The sequence below is a fragment of the Lepidothrix coronata genome, unplaced genomic scaffold (genome assembly GCF_001604755.1).
Source record: "Lepidothrix coronata isolate B3197 unplaced genomic scaffold, Lepidothrix_coronata-1.0 Scaffold318, whole genome shotgun sequence".
NCBI classification, from domain to species: domain Eukaryota; kingdom Metazoa; phylum Chordata; class Aves; order Passeriformes; family Pipridae; genus Lepidothrix; species Lepidothrix coronata.
In genome coordinates this window covers 64,129-88,300 of record NW_016690498.1, presented here as the reverse complement: position 1 = coordinate 88,300, position 24,172 = coordinate 64,129, and the positions used below count along the sequence as shown (strand labels likewise).

At 42.5% G+C, this 24,172-nt stretch overlaps 1 protein-coding gene and 1 long non-coding RNA gene across 5 annotated transcripts in view; both read left to right on the top strand.

Moving 5' to 3' along the window:
• Positions 1 to 158: 158 nt before the first annotated feature.
• LOC108508833 lies at positions 159 to 14,936 on the top strand. Its single transcript, XR_001878519.1, has 3 exons — positions 159 to 258; positions 5,380 to 5,524; positions 14,810 to 14,936. It is a non-coding gene; the product is annotated as an uncharacterized LOC108508833 (long non-coding RNA).
• A 1,675-nt stretch (positions 14,937 to 16,611) lies between these two features.
• The window catches only part of ADAMTS3 (ADAM metallopeptidase with thrombospondin type 1 motif 3), a 69,072-nt gene continuing 61,511 nt past the window's right edge, over positions 16,612 to 24,172 (top strand). Inside the window, exons 1-5 of one of the 4 annotated variants that reach the window (XM_017837964.1) lie at positions 16,612 to 16,716; positions 16,938 to 17,115; positions 19,748 to 19,944; positions 21,683 to 21,821; positions 23,298 to 23,462. In XM_017837964.1, coding sequence (XP_017693453.1) covers positions 23,453 to 23,462 — 10 coding nt within the window. In that variant the 5' untranslated portion in view covers positions 16,612 to 16,716; positions 16,938 to 17,115; positions 19,748 to 19,944; positions 21,683 to 21,821; positions 23,298 to 23,452. Of the gene's footprint in view, positions 16,717 to 16,937; positions 17,116 to 18,078; positions 19,945 to 21,682; positions 21,822 to 23,201; positions 23,463 to 24,172 lie in introns of those variants that run through there. The other 3 variants (XM_017837962.1, XM_017837963.1, XM_017837965.1) reach the window with 3 other exon arrangements.

Sequence of the window (24,172 nt, the reverse complement as noted above, 5' to 3'; positions counted from 1 at the left end):
TTCCTCCAACACTTCTCCTGGTACGTACACACATAACCTGCGCGTATTTTGGGAGTAGAGCTCCATCATTGGAAAGGAGGCTTGCAAACAGTGCTGTTTACTGAATCAAATGTGTTTTCCTGGAATCCTGATGAATTGATTTCTTGCCTCTGCAGTTTTTTTCTGGAAGCTGCCCTATGGTAGAGTTGTGCCTTGTGGGTCAGAGATGAAAGGAGCTGGCCTGTAACCCTGTGAAACCGAAACCCTTTTTTTCCGAAGGTACAGTAAAATTTTAGCTCTTGTGTTGAAATGCAGTTTTACCTGCTCAGTAAAGCCTATTAATTCATATTTTTGCAGCAAAGAGACTACTTGGATTCTTTGTTGCTGGACACTTTTTGGTAGCTGCTGGGTTTTTGAGGAGTCTGAGTCAAAAATACTCTGTTTTAATTTTGACCTCTTTTTCATGGATCATGAAAAAAAACATGATCTGGCATTCTGTTTGTGCATAACTGTATAATTTCCAAATAATTTCTTCTGACCCCGTAGAGTCCTGTATATGGGACAGAAACTGTTAAAGATACTTAAAGAAGTTTGACATTGAGAACTGTCAGGTTTTTTCAGACCCACCTTTAAAAGTTTGTCACTCTGCTGACAGGTCTTGGGGTCTGACACATTTCCAGTATTTCTGGTGGGAAATGGCATCGCAGCATTAAGATAAATTCTTTAATCCCGAAGCAGAGCTTGGAAGCAAAGTGACAGGGAAATATACTGGGAAATGGCTGAGTTTTATATGTTTTTGTCACCGCTCAAATCACACCCAAATGCAAGTGCTTTCTGATTTTCAAGCAGAAATTTCAAAAGCCTGCAATATGCTTTTAAAATTCCAGATTTCAGCTGAAACTCAAACTATTAAACCAGTGTAAAAGAATCTGTGCTGGACAGATTTCCAGCCAGCTTGAAACAAAACCAATACTGGAATTTTTGAAAAATCTGATCTTGCAAAACTGCTCTGTGTGTTTCCAGGCCATTAAAGTCTGGACAATCTAAGATAAGCAACTAAACTCCATGGATTTCTTGCAGCTAAATCTGGCTTGCAGGGAGTCACACTACAGACAAACCTCCCATCTTAGAGGCTTGTAGAGACAAAAAATCCACAAACCCCAAAGTTGTTTAAAAGCACTTCATCTGGTTTGAAATAATTGGCTTTTTTCAATTAAGAATTTCCCTTTTTTTCCCCCCATCTTTTGGATGGAGGAATTTTGTTGTTCTTAGTTGTATTTGTACATGAATTTAACAGCTATAAATTAAGACTTTTTTTTTTTTCTAAAACCACAAAACATATTGAACTTTATTATTTTCAGAAATACCAGAATTTCTGGAACTATATTCAGAAATACAAAACTGGTTCATTTTTTCTGGGATTTGAGTCTCCTCCTACCAAATTAAAAGGGAAAGAATTCTCCCAGAAAGTACAGACATGTCCATTTTCCAGGCAGACCTGTAATCACTTTAATCACTTCAGGCTTTGAGTGCAGGTTATCAGGGAGGAAATGACTTTTTCTCAGCAGTGACTGACATTCCCAGAAAATGTCCAGATTTTTTTCCATGTTTAGGAGAAGAGGCTGAAAGGCAACATTGTGATAATCTTCTCTGATTTGCTGTTCCGTTAAAAGAGGTAAAAGTGGTCCTGGATCTCACAATTTGGGAGATGGAAGTCTTCTGAGAACAGGATGCAATGTGCCAGCTGCTTTCTTATGGAATTGTCAGGAGAAGCAGAAGGGAGGCTCTTCTTTTATTGTGTTAGGTGGTTGGCTGAAGTTGGGTCTTCTTATTAGTTGGGTGGGTTTTTAATTCATCCAGGTTTTTCCTTCATCTCCTTCTATAACAACCTGGAAAGGGGTAGCAGTATGGAGGCAAATCTGAGGAAAAACTGGTTTGATTTTGAACTTTTCCAGTCTCCCGTAGTCTCTCCATACAGACACTTAAACATTTTACAGTTGCACTTGCCCATCTTTTGGGGTTTGAATGGGAACGTTCAGCATATCCTCTGAATGAACACCATGAGCTGGAAAGGTCCCAGATTCAGGGAGGTGAGTGCTTCTGCAGGTGTGCTAGGTTTTATTGTCTGCCAGCAGCCAAACAGCAAATCAAACCAGTTTAAATCTGACTCTTCTCTTGCTTTGAGATCAGAAGCCATTCCCTGAAATGCTTGAAGAGCTGCATCCAGACAAATCAGGGAGCTTTGGGCAGTGCTGCTGCTTGGAGAATCCCTGGGAACCCCCACCTGGCAGAGCTCGCCCCACTCTCTGAGCACCTTGTTTGCTTGAGTCTTTCTGAAGTTCACAGTCACAGGAACAAAGAAAAACAGCAGTTTATCATGCCCACGTCAATTAAGGAATGGAGGAATTAACAGGGTCTGATATTTCTGCTAATTTTGACAACATATATCAGAACTTTGAGAGTTCAATTCCGACTCTAAATTTGATTACCCATTTTTCCCACTTCTTTCCACAAAGGAATACAGAGCATCCTGATTTCATCTGAACTGGCTTGTTGTAAATTAAATTCTCCTTCTACGGGGAATCCACATCCTAAGTTCCCCTGTGTGAAATGAATTTTTCTTAGGAAACAAAGCATGTTTTTTTTTAATTCTTGCCCCCTCGGTACGTGATCAGATGGTCTTCAGGACTGCAGCAAAGGTATGTGAGCACAGTGGGCTACCTCTGAGGCAAGGCATGCCAGGGTTAGGATGGAGTGGCAGACACAGATTCAGAAATGTGCTGGTGAACACAGGGAACCCTGCACATAATGAGGCTATTAAGTCCAACAGATATTAAGTATTTATTTTGCATTTTTTGCTTTAAAAGGAGAAAAAAAAGTCAGCATGAAAGCAATGTCATACTGAATGATGGATCTTGTAGTCCTCAAAAGAGTAACCACTTCAGTTTAGCCAGAAAAAAGTAAATATTTCCTCCTAAGGACTGGATTCTTGAGATACTCATCAGCGTGTGCAAGAATATTACATCACTGTCCTCTGGGAATATCCATTTCCATCTTTTTCTGCCCCATTCTGTAAAAAACTCTGTGAGAATGAATCAGTTCCCTGAATGAAATCTCATTTTCTCTGACCTTTTCCACTACATACCCAGAACAGAATTAAGCAGAACAGAGGAAATGAAGTTATACTTTTATATTTTAAAAATTATTAAAGGCTTCTGCATCTGGGGGTGTTTATTCCCAGTCTGGAGAGCGGTGCTGGATTTTGGAGGACTATGTCCCAGGTTTCCATATGTGTGGCAGTTGGATGGCAGACAGGAAGGGGCTTTATGTTTTGGTACCTTCAATGACAGGTTTGTCCTTGTCCTTGGAAAGCCCAAGGCCTTGATGGCAGAGATTCCTGTTGGATCCTGTTGTATGTTCTTCTGGAGCTGCTCAGCATCCCTAGCCAAAGTTTGGCTTGGAATAATCTCACTGAACTCATTCCCCTGTTGATCCCAGGGATGTTAGTGATGCCAAGGGTGTGTTTCCAGTGCTGTTTATCCCTTTTAGTTGGAATGTTCATTTTCAAAAGGAAATCTGTCCAGAATCTGTTGAAAGGAAATACGATGTGGTCAGGAATGGTCATTCCTTCCTACAGCTTCCAATCCACTGTTCCCCCTGATGGATTTATACCTGGTAGAGGCCATGGAAAGCAAAGCAGTGAGGTTTCACCTGCTGTAGGTGCTCAGAAGGAAGTGCTGCTGGGTTTGCTTAAAGCCAGGCTGCTTCAAGTCATAGAATGCTAAAGTGATTTGGGACAGGAGGGACCTTAAAGCCCCTCTTGTTCCAAGGCCTTGCCCTGGGTGGGGACACCTTCCACTAGACCAGGTTGCTCCAAGTCAAAAATAAAGAGCTTCTAGCATGGGTTTCCTTGGGGAATTGAGGACCTCCATAATCCACATGGAACTGGTAGCACTGCCATAGTGTTTCACTCATTTTCTGCACTGCTGGCACAAAATCTCACTTTATAAAGAGCAGATGTTTTTGCTATTAAGACGCCCTTTTTTCACCATGTTTAGCATTCAGATGTTCCTGTGGTTGGAGTCAGATAATGGCTCTTTTTTTGTTGGGTTTTGTTTTGGGTTTTTTTTCAAGTCTTTAAGAACTGGCCTTTAACCAAACCTCACTGCAAGAAATGTCTCTGTACTGGATGAAGAGAGGAGTAAGTCAGGCTCTTTGTCTGCTTTGGGAAGTATTATTGGAATATGATAGTAAGTTGTTCCTGGTGACTTCTGAATGTAGGTAGGCTGGGGATGTGGTTGGTCTGAGCCTGAGCAGGACCACAGCTCTGCCAGGATTATAGAGAAAACCTCTGTTTTCTCCTCTTCCATTCCTAAAGTTCCCTCTGCATCAAAAGGGAACTGTTATTTACAGGGGTTCAAACAGAAACTACTAAGGCCCACGCCTTCTCCTGTAGTACTCTGGATTTTGGCAACATGACGTGCCATTCCTGATATTACTGCAGAGATCCAGCAAATCCCAAAACCTGGCTGAAGGATGCGTGGCCAGTCTTTAATCCACTTTATAGACACTCCACAAGAAAGTGTATCCACGTTGCCCCGGACATTCCAGCTGCTCCATGGAAAATGTAATTCTAAAGCTTATGGCAGATTTTAAGCTATTTTTATATTCGTTACAGATATTTTATCAAGCTATAATTTAGGAACTGCCTCTGGATTAAATTTATTCAGTGAGAAATCATGCTGGAAATTGCTGGTGAACAAGATTTCTCACAGCTCCTGGTTTTGGCAGCCTTGGAAGCATAACAGGAGTAGCCTTTCTGGTTTCCTACATTCCTTCGGGCTTCCAAGGGGCTTTCTGTCATTTTGGTTTGGCTTTTCAGGAGAACATGAACTCTGGTCTTAATTCATTTGAACTTGGTGTACATCCTCAGAGTGGGTTCTGTTGGAGAGACCTTGGAGAATTTCGATTCAGTGAGACCTCTTTTATCTCTCTTTTTAAGTTCATACAGGAATAGTGCTGAATAAGGCTAAATTCAGTGTTTATGGAGCAGGCTCCAAAGGTCCCTCTGAACTTGCATTATTTCTAGAGCTGTAAGGTACAAGCTATTCTCTGCAGGTCGTGGGGGGGGGATGTAGGTGTGAGCAGAGGCCAGGGCAGAGCAGCAGTACAAAAAAGAAGGCAGAGTCTATCTCAAAACCAGAGAGCAGCAGCCTATGGAAGCTGTTCTGGCCTGAAGCAAGAGGATAAACCTGTAAAGCCCAAGAAAACTAGGCACTGTTTCCTTAGGAAAGTTTGTTTAACTGATAGACTTAATTTGCCAATGGTTATCTTTAAATTAGAATTACAATCCTTTGCCTGATTGCTTCAAGATGTACTGCTTTTTTTTTTTCCTGAAAGGACTCTTAAATCCCAGGAGAATCCAGTTAAACATCTGTTCTGGCTACACAAGGCATGGTAATGGGTGGCTTCAGTGATACTGTGATTAGAGGTGGCTCCTCGATTAACTCCTGGTCCACCTGGGGACATCTTTTAGTGGAAGCAGGTAGGTGCATCCAGTAAGTGAAATAAATGTGTCCATGATGTGCTGAAATGGGAGTCAGGGCTTGTTTTCCCAGCAAATTTTATCACTCATCAAAGTCTCGATTTGAAAAGCTTGGAATGCACATACAGGTATTGAACTTTTCATAAGGGTCACATTAAGTGGGCAAACATTGTCTTGAGGCAAAGCATAGGAAAGATACAGCATAAAAGCAAATATAAATATTTTATGTATATTATTTGTTTGATTTATTATCTACATATTATGGGGGTTTATATATTTCTATACAATTTATATATAGTATCTATATAATTATCTAACTTCTTTCATGTGCAATCTTGTGAAATCACCACAGATTAAAGTCATGGTGTGGTGTAACTGCAATGAATCATGTGCATCCAGTGAACATTATTTTAAATAACTACCTTTTTTTTATTCCCAAATCCTCAGTCATTATCTAATCCTACTCTATCAAAGGTGCCAGCCTGTTTGCCACAAGTCTGAGTGACAGTTGTTGTAAATTTGTTTGACCTTGTGTATTCTTCCTTACACCTTTTACAAGAAGGTTCTGACCGTTTTGTTAAGTGCATGGTCCTGCTGATGTGTAAAATGCCAGCCTGGCATTATTTAGCAGGCTGAGCTCTTGTTGGAATTCAGTGGAAAAATAGGATTCTGAGTCCTGGACAATTATGGATGAGAGCTGGATGTAGCAGCTCCCCTCTGGGCAGGCAGGTCAGGTCTCAACCCCCTCAGTTCCTGTGGCTCAATCCACAGATAGATCTGAATGTCTGTCACTTTTCTGGTTTGCTAGAGGAATGGGTGCAGCTCTGGGGATTCCAGGGAAGTACCAGATTATCTCTGCTAATGCCAGTGGCCAGTTTATAGAATAAAGAAAGAAAAATAATGCTGCAATCTTACTTGATTGTGCTGATGGGCTGGTGGTTGTGATGATGGGATGGTGACAAAGGAGTTGGTGAGTCTGTGACTTCCCTTTCTGTTGGAGATGCCATTTAGGATTGAGTTTGGGAAAGGAGGGAATTCTTAACTAGTGGCTGCATCCTCTGTGTGGGGAAGCTGAGCTGGGTGATGAAACACCGAGTTCCTATTCCCTGATCATTAAATACACACGAGGAGCTGGGACAGATGGGCCACATTCCATGTTTTCAGAGCATATTTCAGAATTAATTGTGCTGACAATGTTTTAGAAAGAGCAGCTCCAGACTCTTTTCTCTTTGGCAACAGTGGCTTCTGGCTGCTGTCAGGCAGAGGAACATGTTTCTCTGGGTTTATTATTTTGGGTTTGGCTCACATGCTCACTGTACAGATGACTGGGGGCACAGGGGAGCATTACCTACGTTCATTAACCAGCCTTCAGATACTTGCAGCAGTCAACAGCTTTTTACCTGAGCCCCTGTGGGTTTGGGAGAGGGAATAGCACTGGGCTAGATAAGGAGAGGTGGGAGGGAAGCCTGGAATAGGATCCAGGCTGTGTTGTTGTTTGTGGCCAGTAGAGATGGCTGTCAGGGATCCAGAGGGCTGAGGTCTGGTCTGCGGAGGATTCCAGTGTGGTTTAGTCTAGACTAAACATTTTTGGATGCACTGAGTCTATCACTCTTGCTCAGGCTCCCCTGCCAGGGACTAATTGGAGCTGATGATTGCCTGCCCATGAGACTTGAGAATTCCATTTGGAAGGTGCCTTTTTTTTTTTTTTGTTCTTTTCCTTGTTTCAAAAGCATTTTACAGGTTTTGGCAAGAGGCTATTTTTGGCTCTAAAATGACAAAAAGTATTTTCAGCACAGATTTAGGCATAACTGTTAATATTCTCCAGATTCCTTCATTTAAAAATTATGCCAATTACAAACAAACAAAAATCCACCCCTCTCTCCAATTTAGCTAGCCAAATTTACTTTCTGTTCCTTTCTTTTCAGCCTATAAAAGCTCTTTCCTTCAGGCCTTGAAATGCAGAATGCATTCCTTCATCCTGGTTTTGATGGAGGTCCATTATATGTTTCTCATACAAAATTTGCATGTTGTGCTAGGATTTCCAAAGCATTCCTCCTCAGCCTCCTGTTTCTGTAGTTGAAGTCAGTGGGATCAGTGGTAGGCTGATTCTGGGCACCTGGGAAATCTCATTCTTGCTCAGACAGTTTGGTTTTTGTTCATTCATATCTTATAAAACACTTTACCTGAATGGGCCTTGAATGCTTTTTACTTCATTCTGAGTTTTCAACATATGTTACTTGACAGTGAGAACAAAAGGAAGGTGATATATATAGCGTAATATAATTAATTTTAGGAGTTTCTTTCCAATCTTATGAGGAGTTTTGAAGCATCTCCTCACCCCATGTCCAACCTTAAGGAAGAAACCTTAAGGGCAGACATTTTAATGGTGGCCAATGAAACAAAGAGTTTTTTGGAGAAGAGATATCAAAAGCCAATAATTATTAAAATTAAGAGGTTTTTTTTATAAACTCTTTTGTGTTTGTTTCCATAATGCTAATTCAGAAACAAAGGGATTTTGTAAAAGCCATGAAGTCCTTAGTAATGCAGTTTTACTCCGTGTACATTTCCATATTCTTTTAAAATCAAAACCAGATCTAGAAGTAGCAGCAAGGGATCTGCAGAACTGGTGAAAAACAGAAACTTTGCAAAGGAAGGCGACTCTATCACATAAAGGTCTTCAGGCTGCTGCCTCAGGAGATGGTGTTTATAAGCATAAGTAGAGATTGGAATCAGCATAAGGCTGTGATTGGGATGAGATAAAAAGCTACTACTTCTCAAAAATCCACTTGAAGTGGGTCAGAGTTTGAGGGCCTGGAGTTAAAAGATCCAGTAACCACCCTTGCATATGTTACTGTAAGAATCAGATAAGTATTGTCTTCTCTGTGTGTGGTGAAGGTAATTTCAGTATTTCTCTGGAAGTCCTAGCTCAGCTGTCTGGCTGGATGGGAAGAAATGCAGACTCCCAGAAAAGTTCTCCTCACTTACTCATGGTTTTATAATTTCTATGGTAAAGCCTGTTTTGTGGTGAGTCAGGCAGTTCTGGCTCCTGTTTTGTGGGATAAAACTCCTGACATGCTGTATTCCTCCTGTCCCAGTAGCAGCCCTAGAAATCCTGAGATCTTCCAAGCTCATTCCAGCTCTCAGCAGAGATTTCTGCAGAATCTTTGGAGCAGCCTGGCTCTTGCAAAGAAATCTTCTCCTGGAGGGTCATATTCCTGCTTTACCCCTGCCTTGTCTGTGCCCTCTCATTCCTTGGAAGGACTTCTGAGGAAGTGGCAGCTGACTGACCCTAACAGGATCATAGGAACTGGACTCATTGACATTCCTCCTATAGATGAGGGAAATAGCTGACTGTAGGTGCACACAGAGAACAAATGAGCTGCAGTGAGAAATGCTCATTCCAGTTCTAGACTGTCACGGTCAGTCCAGGTGAAAGTCAAGGTAAAAGGCTTTTGTAATTAATTTTTTTTTTTTCAGAGTCCAAGGCTGGTCTTTAAATAAAGCATTTGCACTCACTTGTAGGAGCTTAAGCCAGTTGTGTGCCCTCTAATTACATCAGCCCAGGAATGGGGGTGTGGGAACAGCACCAAGTACTACAGGAGCTGCCAAGAGTGATTTCTTCCAAGCATCCATGCGGAATGTCAGCCTGTGCTGAAGTCAGGGTGTATTTTAGCAGTAATGCTTTCACTCTCTGCCGTGGGGTTAGTTCAGTCATGGCCTTGTCACTGGCAAAGTGGAAAATGCTGGAGGAATGCCACGTTAAAATACATAATGGGAAATATTGGGCTCTTACATTGTTGTAAAAATGAGGACATGAAAGACCTAAAACAAGGGCACAATGACCCATTTCATCTCAAATAGTAGAAACCATGAGACAAATAATATATATTAGCATCACTCCATTAAATCAATGAATTTGTCTTGATTTAGACCAGCTTATTGTCACAGCACATTTCTTATACTAAGGCAAACTGTACTTAGGAGAAGTGCAAAGGATTTTCTCTTAAAGAAACCTGGGATTTAAAAGAAGCAATAAAAAGTATAAGAGGCCTTGTCACATAGTTTGAATTTACCTGGCTGGTAGCCAGCAGCCCGAGGTTTGATTTGTATCCCAGCAGGTCACTGCAGACCAGAGCATTTGTGCTAAAATGTGCTTAACTTTGTTAAAAGGCAGCACAGACAGACAGAGTGTGATCAGTTATCACTTTTAAGAGAATTCCCCTAAGTTGTCAAGAAAACTGCTGCATGCATCCATGTGGCCTATTTTGCTATTTCTCCTAATATATTTTTTTGTTTTTACTGTAATTAAATGCATTACCTAGTCTTAATTCTTTCCAAATGGCAAAAAGAGGGCATTTTGCATCATCATAATAAAAGCTGAGATGCATTGTAACGGAATTAGTCCATTTATTAGAAAAAGGGTTTAAAAATCAATCAATATAATTATTTTAACTAAGTCCATAAAGGATAAACAGTGTTCCTTGGCTCAGGTGATGCAGGTGGTGAACAATCTTACAAACCTATAACAAGCTTTATCTCTTACCTCAGAATAAGTCCGTGAGTAATCTCTCTCTCTTTTTTTTTTTTTAAATGCTCAGCACATTAGTTGTTTATTGTTACTTCTTGGTTTATCTCTGTCTTTAGAGTTAGAATTCCTTCAGTTTTGCCCAGGTTTCCACAGGAGCAGGATTAAACCTGCTAAAAGCCAGCAGTGGCATGAAAAAGAGTGCCAGGCAGGCATTAGCCTCTTGGGAAGAGGAATTCCAGTAAGGAGCACTACCTCTCAGAGTGTCCTAAAGCCTTCCTTGAAATTGGAAAGTTGTAATTTTAAACTGCTGCAGCTGATGAAGATCTTGGCACTGTCTCAGATGATCAGCTCCCCACAGGCTCTTCTTCATCCTTCTGGCTGTGACTTGATTAAATGGATGGATTCTAAAGGGAAACCTCAGCAAACCACCTTTTGAGCTGTATTTATAGCATGGTGTTTTTCCAGAAACCAACTGGTGATAATTAATAGATAGCAGCAGCAGTGTGCTTCCTCTTCACAGAGCAATAACTCCTCTCAGAAGCAGCCCAAATTTCAGGCTGATGACAGTATTATTGTGTGGCAAATGGAGGTGTCCTGTCGGTTCTGTTCCACCTCTCAGACTGGGAGGGAAATCATTTAGTGCTCACAGCAATCAGGAGTCATTAACATATTAATAGAGAGATAATATTTGCCTGTCTCTATCCCTGGCTGAGCTCTGATGCTCAGCCCACCCAGGCTCTGGTGATTGCTGCAGCCAAAGTCAAAATTCAGTGCCAAAGCATGGCCAAGGGGTGTAAGAGTGACAAAATGAGTCAGAAAATCAAAAAACCAGTGAAACCTGAAGAGGCTACTGCTGTTCTGTTTTCCTGTGCTGCAGGATTCAGACACTGAGGGAGAGGAGTGAAGGAAAGGATAAAGCTCCAGTTTACCTGCCTAGTGTGGGAAGGATAAATGAACGGGATGCAAGTGATTAGATATAAAGTGATCAGTGCTCCCTTTTTGATTCTTTCATCCTCTCACAGGTGCCGAGAACAAAGACATACCTGAGAGAGTGCAGGGGGCTTTGAACAGATGCTGACTAAACATCTGTGGGATGTTGGGGAGCTGACCTCAGCATGGTGTAATGAAAGGAAACGCTGAGGCTGGGGTTTCTCAGGGAATGTTTGGGTGGTTGCTGACCATGTCTGCACCACTGCCATGTGGGGGACAGTTCACTCTCCTCTGAAGGGAATGTCTCAGTGACCGGTGCGGTGTCTGGATGAAGGGTGGGTGCTGCCTTTGCTCCATTTCACCAGCAGCCAACACTAGCAGAGGACGAGGAAAATCAGTTCTGTGAGTCAGCTTGGCCAGTTCTGAGTTAGTGTTGATCAGGGATACAAATCGTTGAATAAAAGTGATTTTGTGTTAATAATGGGATGGGAGTTAATGTGTGGGATATGTGAGGCTTTTAGGAGAGCCATAGGGATATGTTCCCTTGGGACAGAAGTCCCTTTCCATGTTGCAGAATACTTATGTCACATGTGGGACAGTAAGAGCATGTTAATCTTCAGCCCTTTCCATCCTCAGTCCTTGCAAAGGGAGACAACTCTTGGCATCACTCTGGGCTCTGTGCAGAGGGACTGTCCTGTGTCCTTCCCCAGCAGAAAACATCCATTTTGTGCTTTGTACCTTTCTTGGGGGGAGAATAAATTTTGGGACTGTCATTGATTCCTTTTGTTCTGATTTGATTGGGGGGGAATAGGACAGGGAAGGGTGACTTTTCTTTGAGATGACTAACCTAAGAAAAACAAACATTGCTGGCACCAGAAAGGAGAGGAAATCAATAACTGTCTGCTGTAAAGGAAGAGGCAGGAGCAGCACAGCTGCCTCAGCAGCTCTGCCCCACCTCAGCCTCCAGTGCAATGTGCATTGATTGGGCTGTCTGCTTTGGAACACTCCTTTGGCAATGCTTACGTGGTAAAACGGAGCTCAGTGGACGTGGAGGAGCTCAATGGATTTGAAAAAAATTCAGAACTTACTGAAGTTTGCTGGATTGAGGCCATGAGATGGATCTGTCAGTGTGTGTCAGGTTTGAATTTTGCACTCAGTGGTTCGTTTACACTGGATAAATGGCAGCTAAACACAACCTAATCTTTCCAAGAGCGAACCTTCTCCAGTTTAATGAGAGTGAGAAAGTCTACCCTTACCATTCCTAGTCCAACCTTCCAGAAGTTTGATATTGCCCTGTGTATACCCTGAGAGAAGGATCCCGTATTTCAGAGTCTTCATCATGGTACAGGAGCACCTAAGTTGGTTCTGCCACCTCTGTTTTCTTTTGGTGTGAAGTTGCTGAGATAATATCTGTGTTTAAGGGAAATGAAGTCAGAGTTCAGAAAATCCCAGCCCTAGGGGCTGTTCAGACATTTGAATATATTCACTTTTACATCATTTCAGTAGGAGAACTTTTGGAAATACCAGCTGTCTCTCTCTCAGTTTTCTTATTCTATGGACTCTCCATTTTGCATTTAGGTCCTCACCTTCCAAGGAAGTATCTCAGCCTTTTTCCTATTTCACTCTCTGCTTTGTTATTTCTGTTTCCCCTGCCATTCTCTGCTTATACTCTCTTCCTGGGGAAGTAGGAAGATTCAGGTGTTCATACCAGAAGAATTATTAGTGCTGTAGTTTCAACTCTGTAATTTGCAGCTTTCCCTTGCTTTCCTTGAGCTGATGGAACCTTCTGTGTGGGAGCAGTTGCACGGATTTTCTGCATAGGTCACAGGGTAAGCAATTATTCTTAATACCTCCAGAGTAAAATCCACAGTTGTATCATTGCAGCACAGCTCCCTGCCATTCCAGTAGGAACATCCAGCTGAAACGGATGGTGCTTTGCCAGGATGGAAAAGGAATCTTCCTTAGGACAACACTTCTCCTTTTCTTCATCTGAAGCTGTGCCCTTTGTATTAGTACCGTTTTTTCAGCTTGTTGTTCTAACTCATTTTTTCTGAAGATCAGAAAGGTTTCTGCGTGGAGCGTTTATTTAAAATATTTTAATATATAAGGCATACGGATCCAACTTGAGCCTCATTAAAAGATGTTTGCCAAAATTGGAAAGCCTTCGGAGGCCTATTAGAGTGAATTATCCTAATTAGAAGCATGAATTCTGTCTAACAGCTCAAACTGCTTCAGTGGATCTGGATTTTTTCCCAAAACCTGCCAAAATTTAAGGACCAATGTCTGTGTGGCTTCCCTGTGCCTTGTAGCCAGGACAGAGAGCAGCCAAGTGCTGTCTCTGCCAGCTCTATATTCAGAGTATCATTGAAACAAAATGCTTAAGTAGCAGCAGAAACTGCTTTGGCTTTGCTGAGCACGTGTAAGATGTTTTTAGATAAGACTTCTCATTATTGTTGTGTACAGAAAGGACCTACTTTTCTCCCTGTAATAATTTTATACAGATGAGCAGTGGGAATTAAACCCCATTTCTAGTCTCTGCTGTGAGCCACTCAGGAGCGTGAAACACATGGAAATGAAGGTCCAAAGCACTCAGATTTGTCATTTTGAATGTAGTGTCCCCACTGTTCCTGGCCCAAGGTTTCGGGTAAATGTTCCCAAAGAAGAAGTCACTTTGTGTAAACTATCTCTACTTTGTCTGCTCTAATTATAAAAGCATCAAGGGGTGTTTCCATCCCCATAAAATTCCCTGGCCTTACACTGCCAGATGTGGCCATAAGTCACACAGCTGTAAATCAGGCCAGTCCCTTTCTTCCTCTTGCTGAAACCTGCCGTTCTCAGCTGCTCTTTGCTTTTGCTTCCCCCTCAGAATTAGAAGGTATTGTCACAATATGAACCGTAAACTTAATCTCCGGTTCTTACTCAGCTTTTCTGAGGCTGATAAGCAGTTGGAAATGGTGATGTGTTACTGGCAGTGCTCGTTTGGGGTTGGAACTGCCTGGAATGGTGCCCTGGAACCCATTCCCGAGGCGGGAACCCTGGCCCCGGCCATATGTGTAAGTCTTCTGGCACCTCCTCCCTCGCAAAATGAGGAAGGTTTTTGCCTCTCTGGTTTATGCTGTTTTACGTACTGCACATGCTGATGGCATCCAGCTGGTGAGTTACTGTGATCCCGAGACCTATAAAGAGCTGGATATAAAAGCTGGAAAGGTAACTAATCCTTTTGAAACCAGGCACCCACTTCCAAGTTCAAGCGACTTTCCATGTAGGATTGCTGGATAGAGCAATTTTTCAATTCCAGATTTGACATGGAAACCCCATTTCTTATTCTCTAAATTAGTTTTACTTCTTGATTAGCTCATTCTGTGCAGAATGTCCTTCTTTCTTGCTGCCTCTTTTTGTGTTTTCTCCTGGGTAGCAATTTGCAAAGGGCTCATCTTAGAACTCATTTTCACTTCTGAGTTGCTGGACTCTTCAGGGAACACCCACCTCCTCCAAAGGCGTAAGTCAGTGCAGGTTCTCTTGAATTCCACCCATGCCAGCTAGAATATTTGGATACTCGCTCCTTCCTGAAGAAAACAATACTGGCAGCTACTTTAAACTTTTTATGTATTAGCTAGAAGTTGTGTTTGAATCTGGGATCACGTAGGAGACCTTTTTTGTAGGATACTCCCTTAGTTACATTTCTTTTGCCATATAATTTTTGCTAATAAACAATATTATTTCTGCCCAGTAGCTATGCTATAGTAAATTATTACTGATTTTTCCCCTGGGACTGACATTTCCAGCAAAATGTGTCTGTTGCATTTTCTGTAAATGCTGTTTTACAGGGAAGTTATTTATTTATGAAACCATAAGGAGTTGATGGAGGGGTTTCTTCAATTCTATCTCATGCGGGAAATGCTGTCCTGAAAAATGGTGTCTCTGGAAGGGATGGAATCAAGTGATGTACAAGGAGGAGCAAAGGTGCAGATAAATGTAATAATGTCTTTAGATGGCTGTTTGAGTGCGGCAGCTGCCAAGTAGGTTAAATAGCAGCATTTTGCAATGCAAAAGCTGCTTGAAGCTGATAATTATCGTGCCTTTGAGAAAGCAAAGTCCTCTCATTATAAATACGTAATGAACTATGAATCTCCATCTCAGGCACAACTATCTGAGATGAAATCTTTTTCCAATTTGCATTGTTCAAATAATTATATCTGGCCGGGGTCAGGGTTTGGATAATGCATTCCCAGCCCCTGGGTTTATTCGCTGGCTCCAGGACCAGCCCACAATGTCAAACAGCCCGGAGAGGTTTCGCATTGTCTCTGTTTTGGCTGTTCTCAGCCGTGCTGCTCCTTCCTGCTGCAGTCTGAGCCGTGCCGCCGTCGGAGAAGTGCTTCTCCAGGCTGCGCCTTGCCTTGTTTCCTGAAGCTTTGCTTTCCAAACAGAACATCCGCTTAAAATGCAGAGGCTCCGTTTAAGCTGCATTCCTGGGAGTGATCCTCTTCCCAGTTCCAAGCGGTAACCACAGTTAAAGCAGTACCAGAGAGCTGGTGTGTGCAGCGAGGCTCAGCTCCGACAGCAACATCTGGAGTTGTTAGGATGAGCTGGAGGCTTTGGGAGCAGCATTGGCTGTCTGTTTTGGTCGGCCTGTGTACATGCTTTATCCTGTGCCTTGTGATGGGGTGGTCGGGAGAGCAGGGTGGGATGATAAGGAAGCTAAAGTATGGGGAGGGAGTAAAAAGGGACTTTGCAAATGCAAATCCGTGTCATTCCCAGCACCCCAAGGTGCCCGAGGCAGTCCCCTCATTGTTAAGTCAAATGTGCTGCATGGAATGCCGGGTGGTTTCAGTTCGTGTGAGCCATTCAGAGGATGGAAAGCATGGAAATGAAGGTCCAAAGCAGTCGGAATTGTCATTTTGATTGTAGTCTCCCCACTGTTCCTGGCCTGAGGTTTGAGGTAAATGTTCCCAAATAACAGTGGCTTTGTGTAAACTATCTCTACATTGCCTGCTTTAATTCTAAAAGCATCAAGGGGTGTTTCCTGCCCCATTAAAAAAAAAGTTCCATTTGAAGGCCTCTTCCTCAAAGAAGTAGGTGGAAGTTTTAAAAGAAATTTCCTCCAGTCGTTTCAGTTGAGAAGAGGCTGTTTTCCTACACAGTTGTGCAGTGACAGCCCCCATGGCGCTGTTCCCCTTATCCCTGCTGGCAGTCGGAGCTCTAACATCACAAGGATGGGCCAGCAGTTCCTTCACTCTGACTTTCCACGGGTATTAAATCCCTCAGGGAATTGGAGTGACCTCCTCAGGGTCGCTTTTCTTTAGGTGCTGTGATGCTGCATAAATGTGAGCTGTCACCAGGTGCTGCTTGTACTGGTGACACCTCAGTTCTTCCCAGACCTGCACTGCCAATCCATTGTCTGTAGCTGCAGACAAATGAGCTGCCTCTGTGTTCCTGGAACTCAGAGTGACCTGGATGGCATTTGCTTTTATTCAGCAGCCTGTGCACATGAACTCCCAGTGAGTGTTCTCTTAAAAAAAAAAAAGGGAACAGCAACTGGCAAACTGCCCGGCACGGGAGGACACTTAAATCCTGTCCACCTTTAATTCCATTTTCTTTTCATGTCTTTTACCTTTAAATTCTGCAGGCTTGTGTTTTCATCCAGCACCTTGCACAGCAGAGGCACCGTCTGGGCTTGCAGCTTTCACCTCAGTGCTGATTTTGAGGATGGAGAATCACCTCTTACCTTTCTCAGGTGAGGTTAAATGTCACTTCAAGTATATTTGAGATGTTAAAGTAGATTTCTGATGAAGATGAGTTGATTTTCTCTCTTGTGCTATATGTGCTGGAGCTTTTATGTGTCTGGAAGCGAGCATGTTTCCTCTTCCTAGAACACAGAATTCACAGATTACATCACTGAGTGACATTTTTTAAAGCTGATTTTTGTGTTCAACAGTTTGTTTCTTTTCTCTGTAGCTCAAGGAAAGGACATGAAATGAGCCAAGAGCATTGTGTGAGTCAAGAGGTGCAGAAGTGCTGCCAAGCAGTGGCTCCCACCGTGTTGGGAATGGTGAATTCCAAGGAAATGGCTCTGTGGTGCAGCTGGCAGCAGCAGCAGCAGCAAGGTCACCCACAGAAAGGAGCCAGGCAGCAGGTAAGAGTCTCAGTGTCTCACTGGTCCATCCAGACACTTTGTGGTTTCCCACCCTGTGGTGTGGGGAGCACATCAGCAGGTCACCCTTGGAACACTCTGGATGCTGAGCAAAGTAGGAAGAAGGTGAGAGTGAGGAGCAGGGAGGGAGGGAGTTATTGATTTGGGACTGCAGCAGTGAGAAGGGAGCCAGCCCTCTGACTGCAAGGTTTTTGCCTCGTTCACAGAAATAAGTAACCTGAGGTACAAGATTCTTAACACTTCAGCAAGATATTTCTTTGTCCTCTGTTGGCTTCTTCCAGTTCTAGGCAGCTATGCCTATCTAATTCCAAACTGATTCCAGCCAGTCTGCTGCTGTGCTGGCACTGTTCCAGCCTACCTGTGGCTGTGTGTGCCCTGTTAACTGAGTGCCTGCACAGCCCCAACGTGCCGAAGCAGCTGCATCACCTCCCCATTTGAAATTAGGTACTCGAAATAATCTTTACTTGGTGAGAAATAAAGAATATTGCCTAATAAAGGTAGCTCTAACTTTCTGGATATTTTTTTTTTAACACAGTACCAGCCCAATATCTTTCTGTGTTTATTTAAATGGGAAAAGTTTAATCTTCAAAAAGCAGGGCCTACTGAGACTCCCTCAGTCACAACCATTGGTTACTTCGCAAAAAACAGTGTTTTCAGCTCAGACTTTTCATGTCACAGTCTTGGCATCAAATATCTTGTAGTAAATCTAATTTCATAGCTTGGACTGCATCCAACAATGGGATTATACCTTGAGTATCCTATTTGAAAAGGCAGAGCATATTGTGCTGAGTACAGGTGCAGAAACAGCAAGCCAGCTTTGCTCTGAAGTGATGAAAACCAATTTCCTGGGAAGGGAGCTGTATATTTTCTCAGAACTTTAGGCAGCAGAATATTAAAATGTGTCACTTCTGGACATGCAGGTTTAGATTTCATTTTGTTTCAGTTCCTTCTTGCTAGATTGCAATCCTAAATTAGGATTTAATTCCAAGAAAAGATTTTATACCAGTATCGAAACTGAAAAAAAATATCCAAGCCTGGATTTTTTGAAGCTTCAATATTATTAGGAAACTCCTAGTTCAGGATTTAAAATCAGTAAGACTCTGATGGGTATTTTTTCCATTTTTTTGCTCCTAGGCTAATTCCTAGGAAAATTTAAAATCTTTTAAAATGGTTAAGAGTCAAATCATTAATTTTTCTCATTTCCTGCTTTTACACTTTGAATTCAAATGATATGTACACGTATCCCCTGGCAAAGCACTCAGGAAGCTAAAAAAATAAGAGCACTTACATGGGATTATAGATGTTTCCTGTTCTTCACGTGCTTAAGTGTTTTACTGTAGCACAGGGCTTCATAGACCCCTAAGGAAAAGTTCTGACAAGTAGTTTAGGGGTAATCTGGTTTCTCTGTATCACACTGAGTACTTTTGGCATTTAATCCAGAATTAATTTTCAACAGGTACCTGTGCAGTCAAAAGCAAATCTTTCTGTTTTTCATTTACGAACTGTTTCTGTGCATATGATGGCATTGCTTCAGTAAAGTATAAATACCTAAATTATATCATGGAAGAAGTAATTCCTGTATTTCCTTCATCTGTTTTGAAGGACTTTTCTCCCTTTGAGGCTGATGTTGCAGCTTGTCTTTAAAGCCACTTGGACTCCTTCACCTTACTGCTTACATTGCAGATTTAGCAGGAACAGTCTCCTTGACAAGGAGACTGTCTTGGAGATCTCCACCATTTGCCAAATTTTGTTAAAATTGGACAGTAAAACCCAAACATATTAAGGAAGCACATATGTACACACAGTCATAAAAGAAGTCTTCTTTATAGAGTAAAATAGCGAAAAAATACAATTATTTGCACTTTTCCATCATGTAGCTTCAACTTAATCCATTTTCAAGATGTCTTAGTGGCCTGTATGTTGACTTCTAATAAATGGTAGCAGTCACAAAGATGAAGAACTTGAAAATGTAGCCTGTACTGACAGTTCATCACTGCCTTGATTCTTAGATAAATCTGCAAAGTGAGAGGGTGAGACCAAAGATCTTTTCCCACTAAATTTAGACTTCAGTGTTGACAATGGTGTATGGGAATGCCTGTAATGGGAGAAAAGGCCTCCCCGATGGAAAATAATGTACCTTGGGTTGTGTCCTCACTGGCAGGAAAGGTGTTTACTTTAAAGAGATGCTTTTAAATAAGAAGTGAAAGGTTGCTCAGCTTATCAGCCAGACTGAGAAGGCCAAGGGTCCTTTGATAAGGAGTTTCATACCAGCAGGAGGGTTTCCAGAGTTGTTAGCTTGGGCTCTGTCTTTTTTAACTGTCCAAAAAGTTTTCTTTCCTACCATACTTCTTCTTTTCACTTGGTGCCTCTTCCTTTTGTTTCTTCTTGTTGCAACAATATCCTTTATTGATCTGTATTTTAGGCTGAAATCCTGTCATCCCTTTGGTGAGGTCAGGTACTCACCTGGTGGCATTCCAGTGTTTTCTAAGGAACTACACCAGTTGGTGCTAGCTGGGGATGTCTCCTTCTTCTGTATCACTGTATAAAAAACAGGAGTGCTTTGGTGTAGGTAGAGTGGGATTAATGTCAATAACTATGTTGATATTTGGCAAAGGAATCCTGAGCAAGTGTTGTGCTGCTGACTCACACGAGGTGGGCAGTCCCAGCCCAGGCCAGCACAGATGGAGCACATCAGTGAAAGCTTGGATGAAAAGAAGACACGGATGAAGGGCTGGGAATGGTATTACGGGATAAATGAAAATGGGAATAAAGCATTGCCGTGCTGTCAGCACTCAGGAGCCATCAGGAGGGGTAAGTCAAAGCCCAGGCAGGGTCACAGCCTCCGTTGCCTGCGATGGTCCTCGGGCTGGGCCCACCAAAGGGACTCAGTTTTCCTTCCAATGACTCACTATAAAGGCACCTCTTATCCTCCAGCTATTTTGGAGCCTATTTTGGGCAAACAGACAAACATTTTATTGGACAAACGTGATTGTCACTCCAGAATATTTCAGGTTATTTTCAATGCTGGTTTCTCTTTTTTTCCAGTCCTCAGGGCTCTCTTTGAGCCCTTCAGATGTATTTGCCTACTGTTTTTGCCTCCCATACTTGAGGCACACCGAGGTGTTTTATACAGTGATGGGTTAAATATAGAAAGTGCCTTGGAAAGGCAGAACAGAGCAACCACTCAATCACTTCACACATGGAACACTGGACAGTAAATGAAGGGCTTCAGTAGCAGCAGGGCTGGGATTCCTGACCTCTGGCAGGCACCCCTCCCACTGAGGGTGATTTTAAGGAGTTACTGTTGATTTCTTTCCACTCTGCCCCTTATCAGAGGGGACAGCTCACTGCTGGCACAGATGGCCCAGGAAGGTAACTTTAAATCATCCAGACCTCCGGAGTGAGAGCCAGACTTCAGTGTGGGAAAGCTTTCCTATAAACTCGGCCCAATACTTAAAAGCCTTTTAAATGACCTGAGCTGATGAGTGGTTTTGCTGTTTAAATCATGTGGAATACAGAGCTTTACAGAGTTGTAAAGAAAAATAGATAAAATTATGCACTGTTTTATTTTATTTGTCTTTAAGGCGTTAGATTCAGTAAAACCTGCAAAGGACAAGAAGTTAATGTACTGCAAAAAATAAAAGTGGTGCTACCAGAACATGCTGCTGCCAGCCCAAAGGGTTTAAAAAACCAGCTAAAAATTACTGAGACTGACCAAAAAGTGCTGAGATTAGTCACATTTTAGTATCCTATGTGATTGCTTTTTAGGCTTTCCACAGAAGGTTTTGAGGAAAAGGTTTAAATACTCACGTTGTAACATGTGAGCCTCACGTTCAGAAAGTCTTTTGGTTTTTGTTAAGGAAAATGGGAAGACTGTGCCAGTATGTCTTGTAGGGCAATTAGAAACACCATATCCTAAGGGGGATAAACAAGACTGAAGGGCTCAGCCACTGACTGATGGATCCTGATCAGTGGTTTGGGTAAGTAGGAAGTGAAGGGGATCACCCATGTCCCAGAGCTGGCTGGATTAAGGAGGGTTTCTAGTTTGAATATGGAATCAGTGAGCACTGAGCTGGCACTCACTTTGCCCAGGGTTTGAATTCCCTCATTCGCCTGTGCCGAATTCAAGTTCTAGTTGAGTGTAGAATGAAGCCTGTGAAAAGACTGTGGTATCAAGTGTCTCTTCCACAAAGCAGCAAAGCAGCAAATAGCAAATTAAGAGACTGGGAAAAAGATCATGTGTGATGCTGCATAGCACCCTGGGAGAATCATTAAAGGAGAGCTTCTTTATTTTGTTTTACACTGAATAGTGATGGTCTAAGCCCTTTCTTCCTTTGAGATTAAAACCCACATTTTTCTTTAAGATGCAGTTCTTTTCTAATAAGAATCCAAGTTTACAAATTCTACTTGTTTGGCTATTTCACTAGAGGACATTGCTCAGTACTTTCACTGAAGGGGCTCTTGCTCAGGCTCTGACAAAGGAAAGCCAGGTGAGGGATGTTGGCAGTGGCAGTTACTGATATTTTAAATTTGCCTTGAACTTCCTCAGAGGATGAACTTCCCATTTGAAGCTGAATGCTACACTTGTGTTTTGGACCTCCTGTAATTTGTCCTAAAGTCAGAACCTGCTGCACAGATTGGGAGGCTGAGGGGAAGCTAAGATTCCCAATTAAAGTTGGAACTGTAAGGTAAGGAATATGCTTTAATTATACTTCCTTCATTACTACTCTAAGTCCACTAAAACCAGCAGAATGCTTGGGCCCTCGAGCTCGTGGCTGTTCATGTTCCTGCACAACTTTTGAATTCACTGGCTGAACTCAGCTGAATCCAGTAAATCCACCGAGGTATCAGAGCTCCAACAAAGGACACGTGTTGTGTGACTTGGCACACAACTTGAGGCTCAAGAGGGGGGAAAAATGGTATTACTGGTTACACTTTGCAGAATGTACCATGGTTTCATTTGGGAAATAAAGATGGAAAGAGGAGAGATTGAAATCCCTTAATTATGCTGATCTTGATAGTGTGATATCCTTTTAGAAATTGTATTGGACAAAAGGAAACCTGAGTGTTTTCTTAGTCTTCAGATGCTTTGCCATTTTTAATTGTTTTCAAAATGAAGTGTTGTGTGTTGCTGCGACAGACAACACTGTAGGGCACCTCCTGGAACCAGGGGCCACTTAAAATGAGCATTCCAGTCTGGATAAGGGTGTGCAAACCAAATAAATCGATAAAGAATTATATTTTTAAGCATTTCTCCATACAGTCATCGTACAAAAGCAAAAGTGCACTTTGAAACCCCCAAAAGAGAGGGGAAATAGGACATAGGTCACAAATACTGCAGTGAGGAATTTCAGTAGGAACAAAGCTGAGCTTTTAAAATTGATTTTAACCATTTCTCCTTGTAACAACATAGTATAGATATATGCTTGTCTGTTGTGTTTGATGTCATAAACACTGATGAGCTTGACTAACCAACAGAAAAGCAGCAGAAAGCAATGAAGAGTCTGTGTTTATATATATTTCCCCACATCTTTTCATGTACACCCTTACCTTTGTGTAACTACACCACTAACCTGAGGTGAATTTTCAGGTATTATCCTGCAATTTGTTGCAAACAGTCTGGAATGTAAATGAAATCCTAAAATAATACCCTGTGTAGTATTACAATCCCTTTTTTTCATGCAGATTAGAATATCTGACCATCCCATGATGTCCTGGGGGTTTCTGGAGCTGCAGCCCCTGTGCCATAGCACAGCTCTGGAGAATGCCCAGGTGGTGACAGACTGTCACATGCTGGAATTGGAGCTGGCAGAGCAGCCTCCTTTAACTCCACTGGGATTTATAGATGTATTTATATACTTGAAACCAAACATGAGCATCCATGTCATGGTCCCTTCCGCTCGAGGTCTCCCTTTCCCTCCCTCCTCTTTGGTGCCTGGGATTGGAAGTTCTTGCTCCTTCTACTTTTGTTAAAAGTTGCCCAGAGGTTGAGCAAAAGTATCGCTGTGGTAGTTTCCCCTCTTCAGCAGCATCCAAGGTATTGTTTCCTCTTCTCTTCCTTTTCCCAGGAACAGCAAGCAGCTCTGTTGAATGGACTCCTCCATGAGGTTATTGTGCAGGTCAGGAGGTTAGCTCACTTTTGTCTTCTTACTCAACTGCTGCAGAAGAAATCCTCTGTGCGTTCTCCTGAATTGTAAAGGCTGGTAAGAAAGAGAAGCCGAAGTCATCCATTAATCCCCAGGCAAAGTCCTATTGAAGCAGCTGCAGTGAAAGCTCTCACACGCTGCCCTGGAAATAACCCCGGCTGTGACGTGGTGAGATGACCCTAGGTAAGGTCAGAAGCTCAGTTCTCATTTTCTTTTAAGCTTCTGGTTTTTAAACAGTATTTGGGGTTGTGCCTCATGGATGCGTTGAGCTCTTAAAGCAGCTGGATCCTCATGGAGAGCGAGCGGAGATGGGGAATCCGGACAGGCAGGGGTTTATCTGCTAAACATTGCTGCTTTCTCGCCTCAAATTACTGTTGTTTTGGCTTAAATATTTAATGACCATGACCCCATGTGAGAGCAGCAAGTGGTATCAGGATTTTAGCTTAAGCCGCTTTGTGGAGACAAAGCACCTGTTTTAATTCCTTCTGGAAATGGAAGTGATTTGGAAGCGTCCCAGCAAATTCAAGTCAAAGTATTAATTCTTGCCCGCCTGTATGCCTTCCCAGGAAGGGTGTGGATTGGAAGGATCTGTGCACACAGCTCCTGGCTGGGATTTTCAGGAGGGCTAAGGGAGCCAGGGGTCTCTGTCCTGGCATCCTGTGATGCCAAGATGCATTTAATGGAAAGACAGTGGCATCGACTGTTTGCCTCTTTTCTCCATAGACACTAATACAATAATCATGCAAAGCTGATGTGTAGGGTTATGGTTAGGTGGGATGCAGTCTGCAACTTCCCCTGGTCCTGGTCAGCGTGCCCTTGGAGCCGCTGGCAGCTTCCAGGAACGGCGTTATCTCTTGGGATCCAACGGCAGTGGTTATTAAAACGTTATTAAA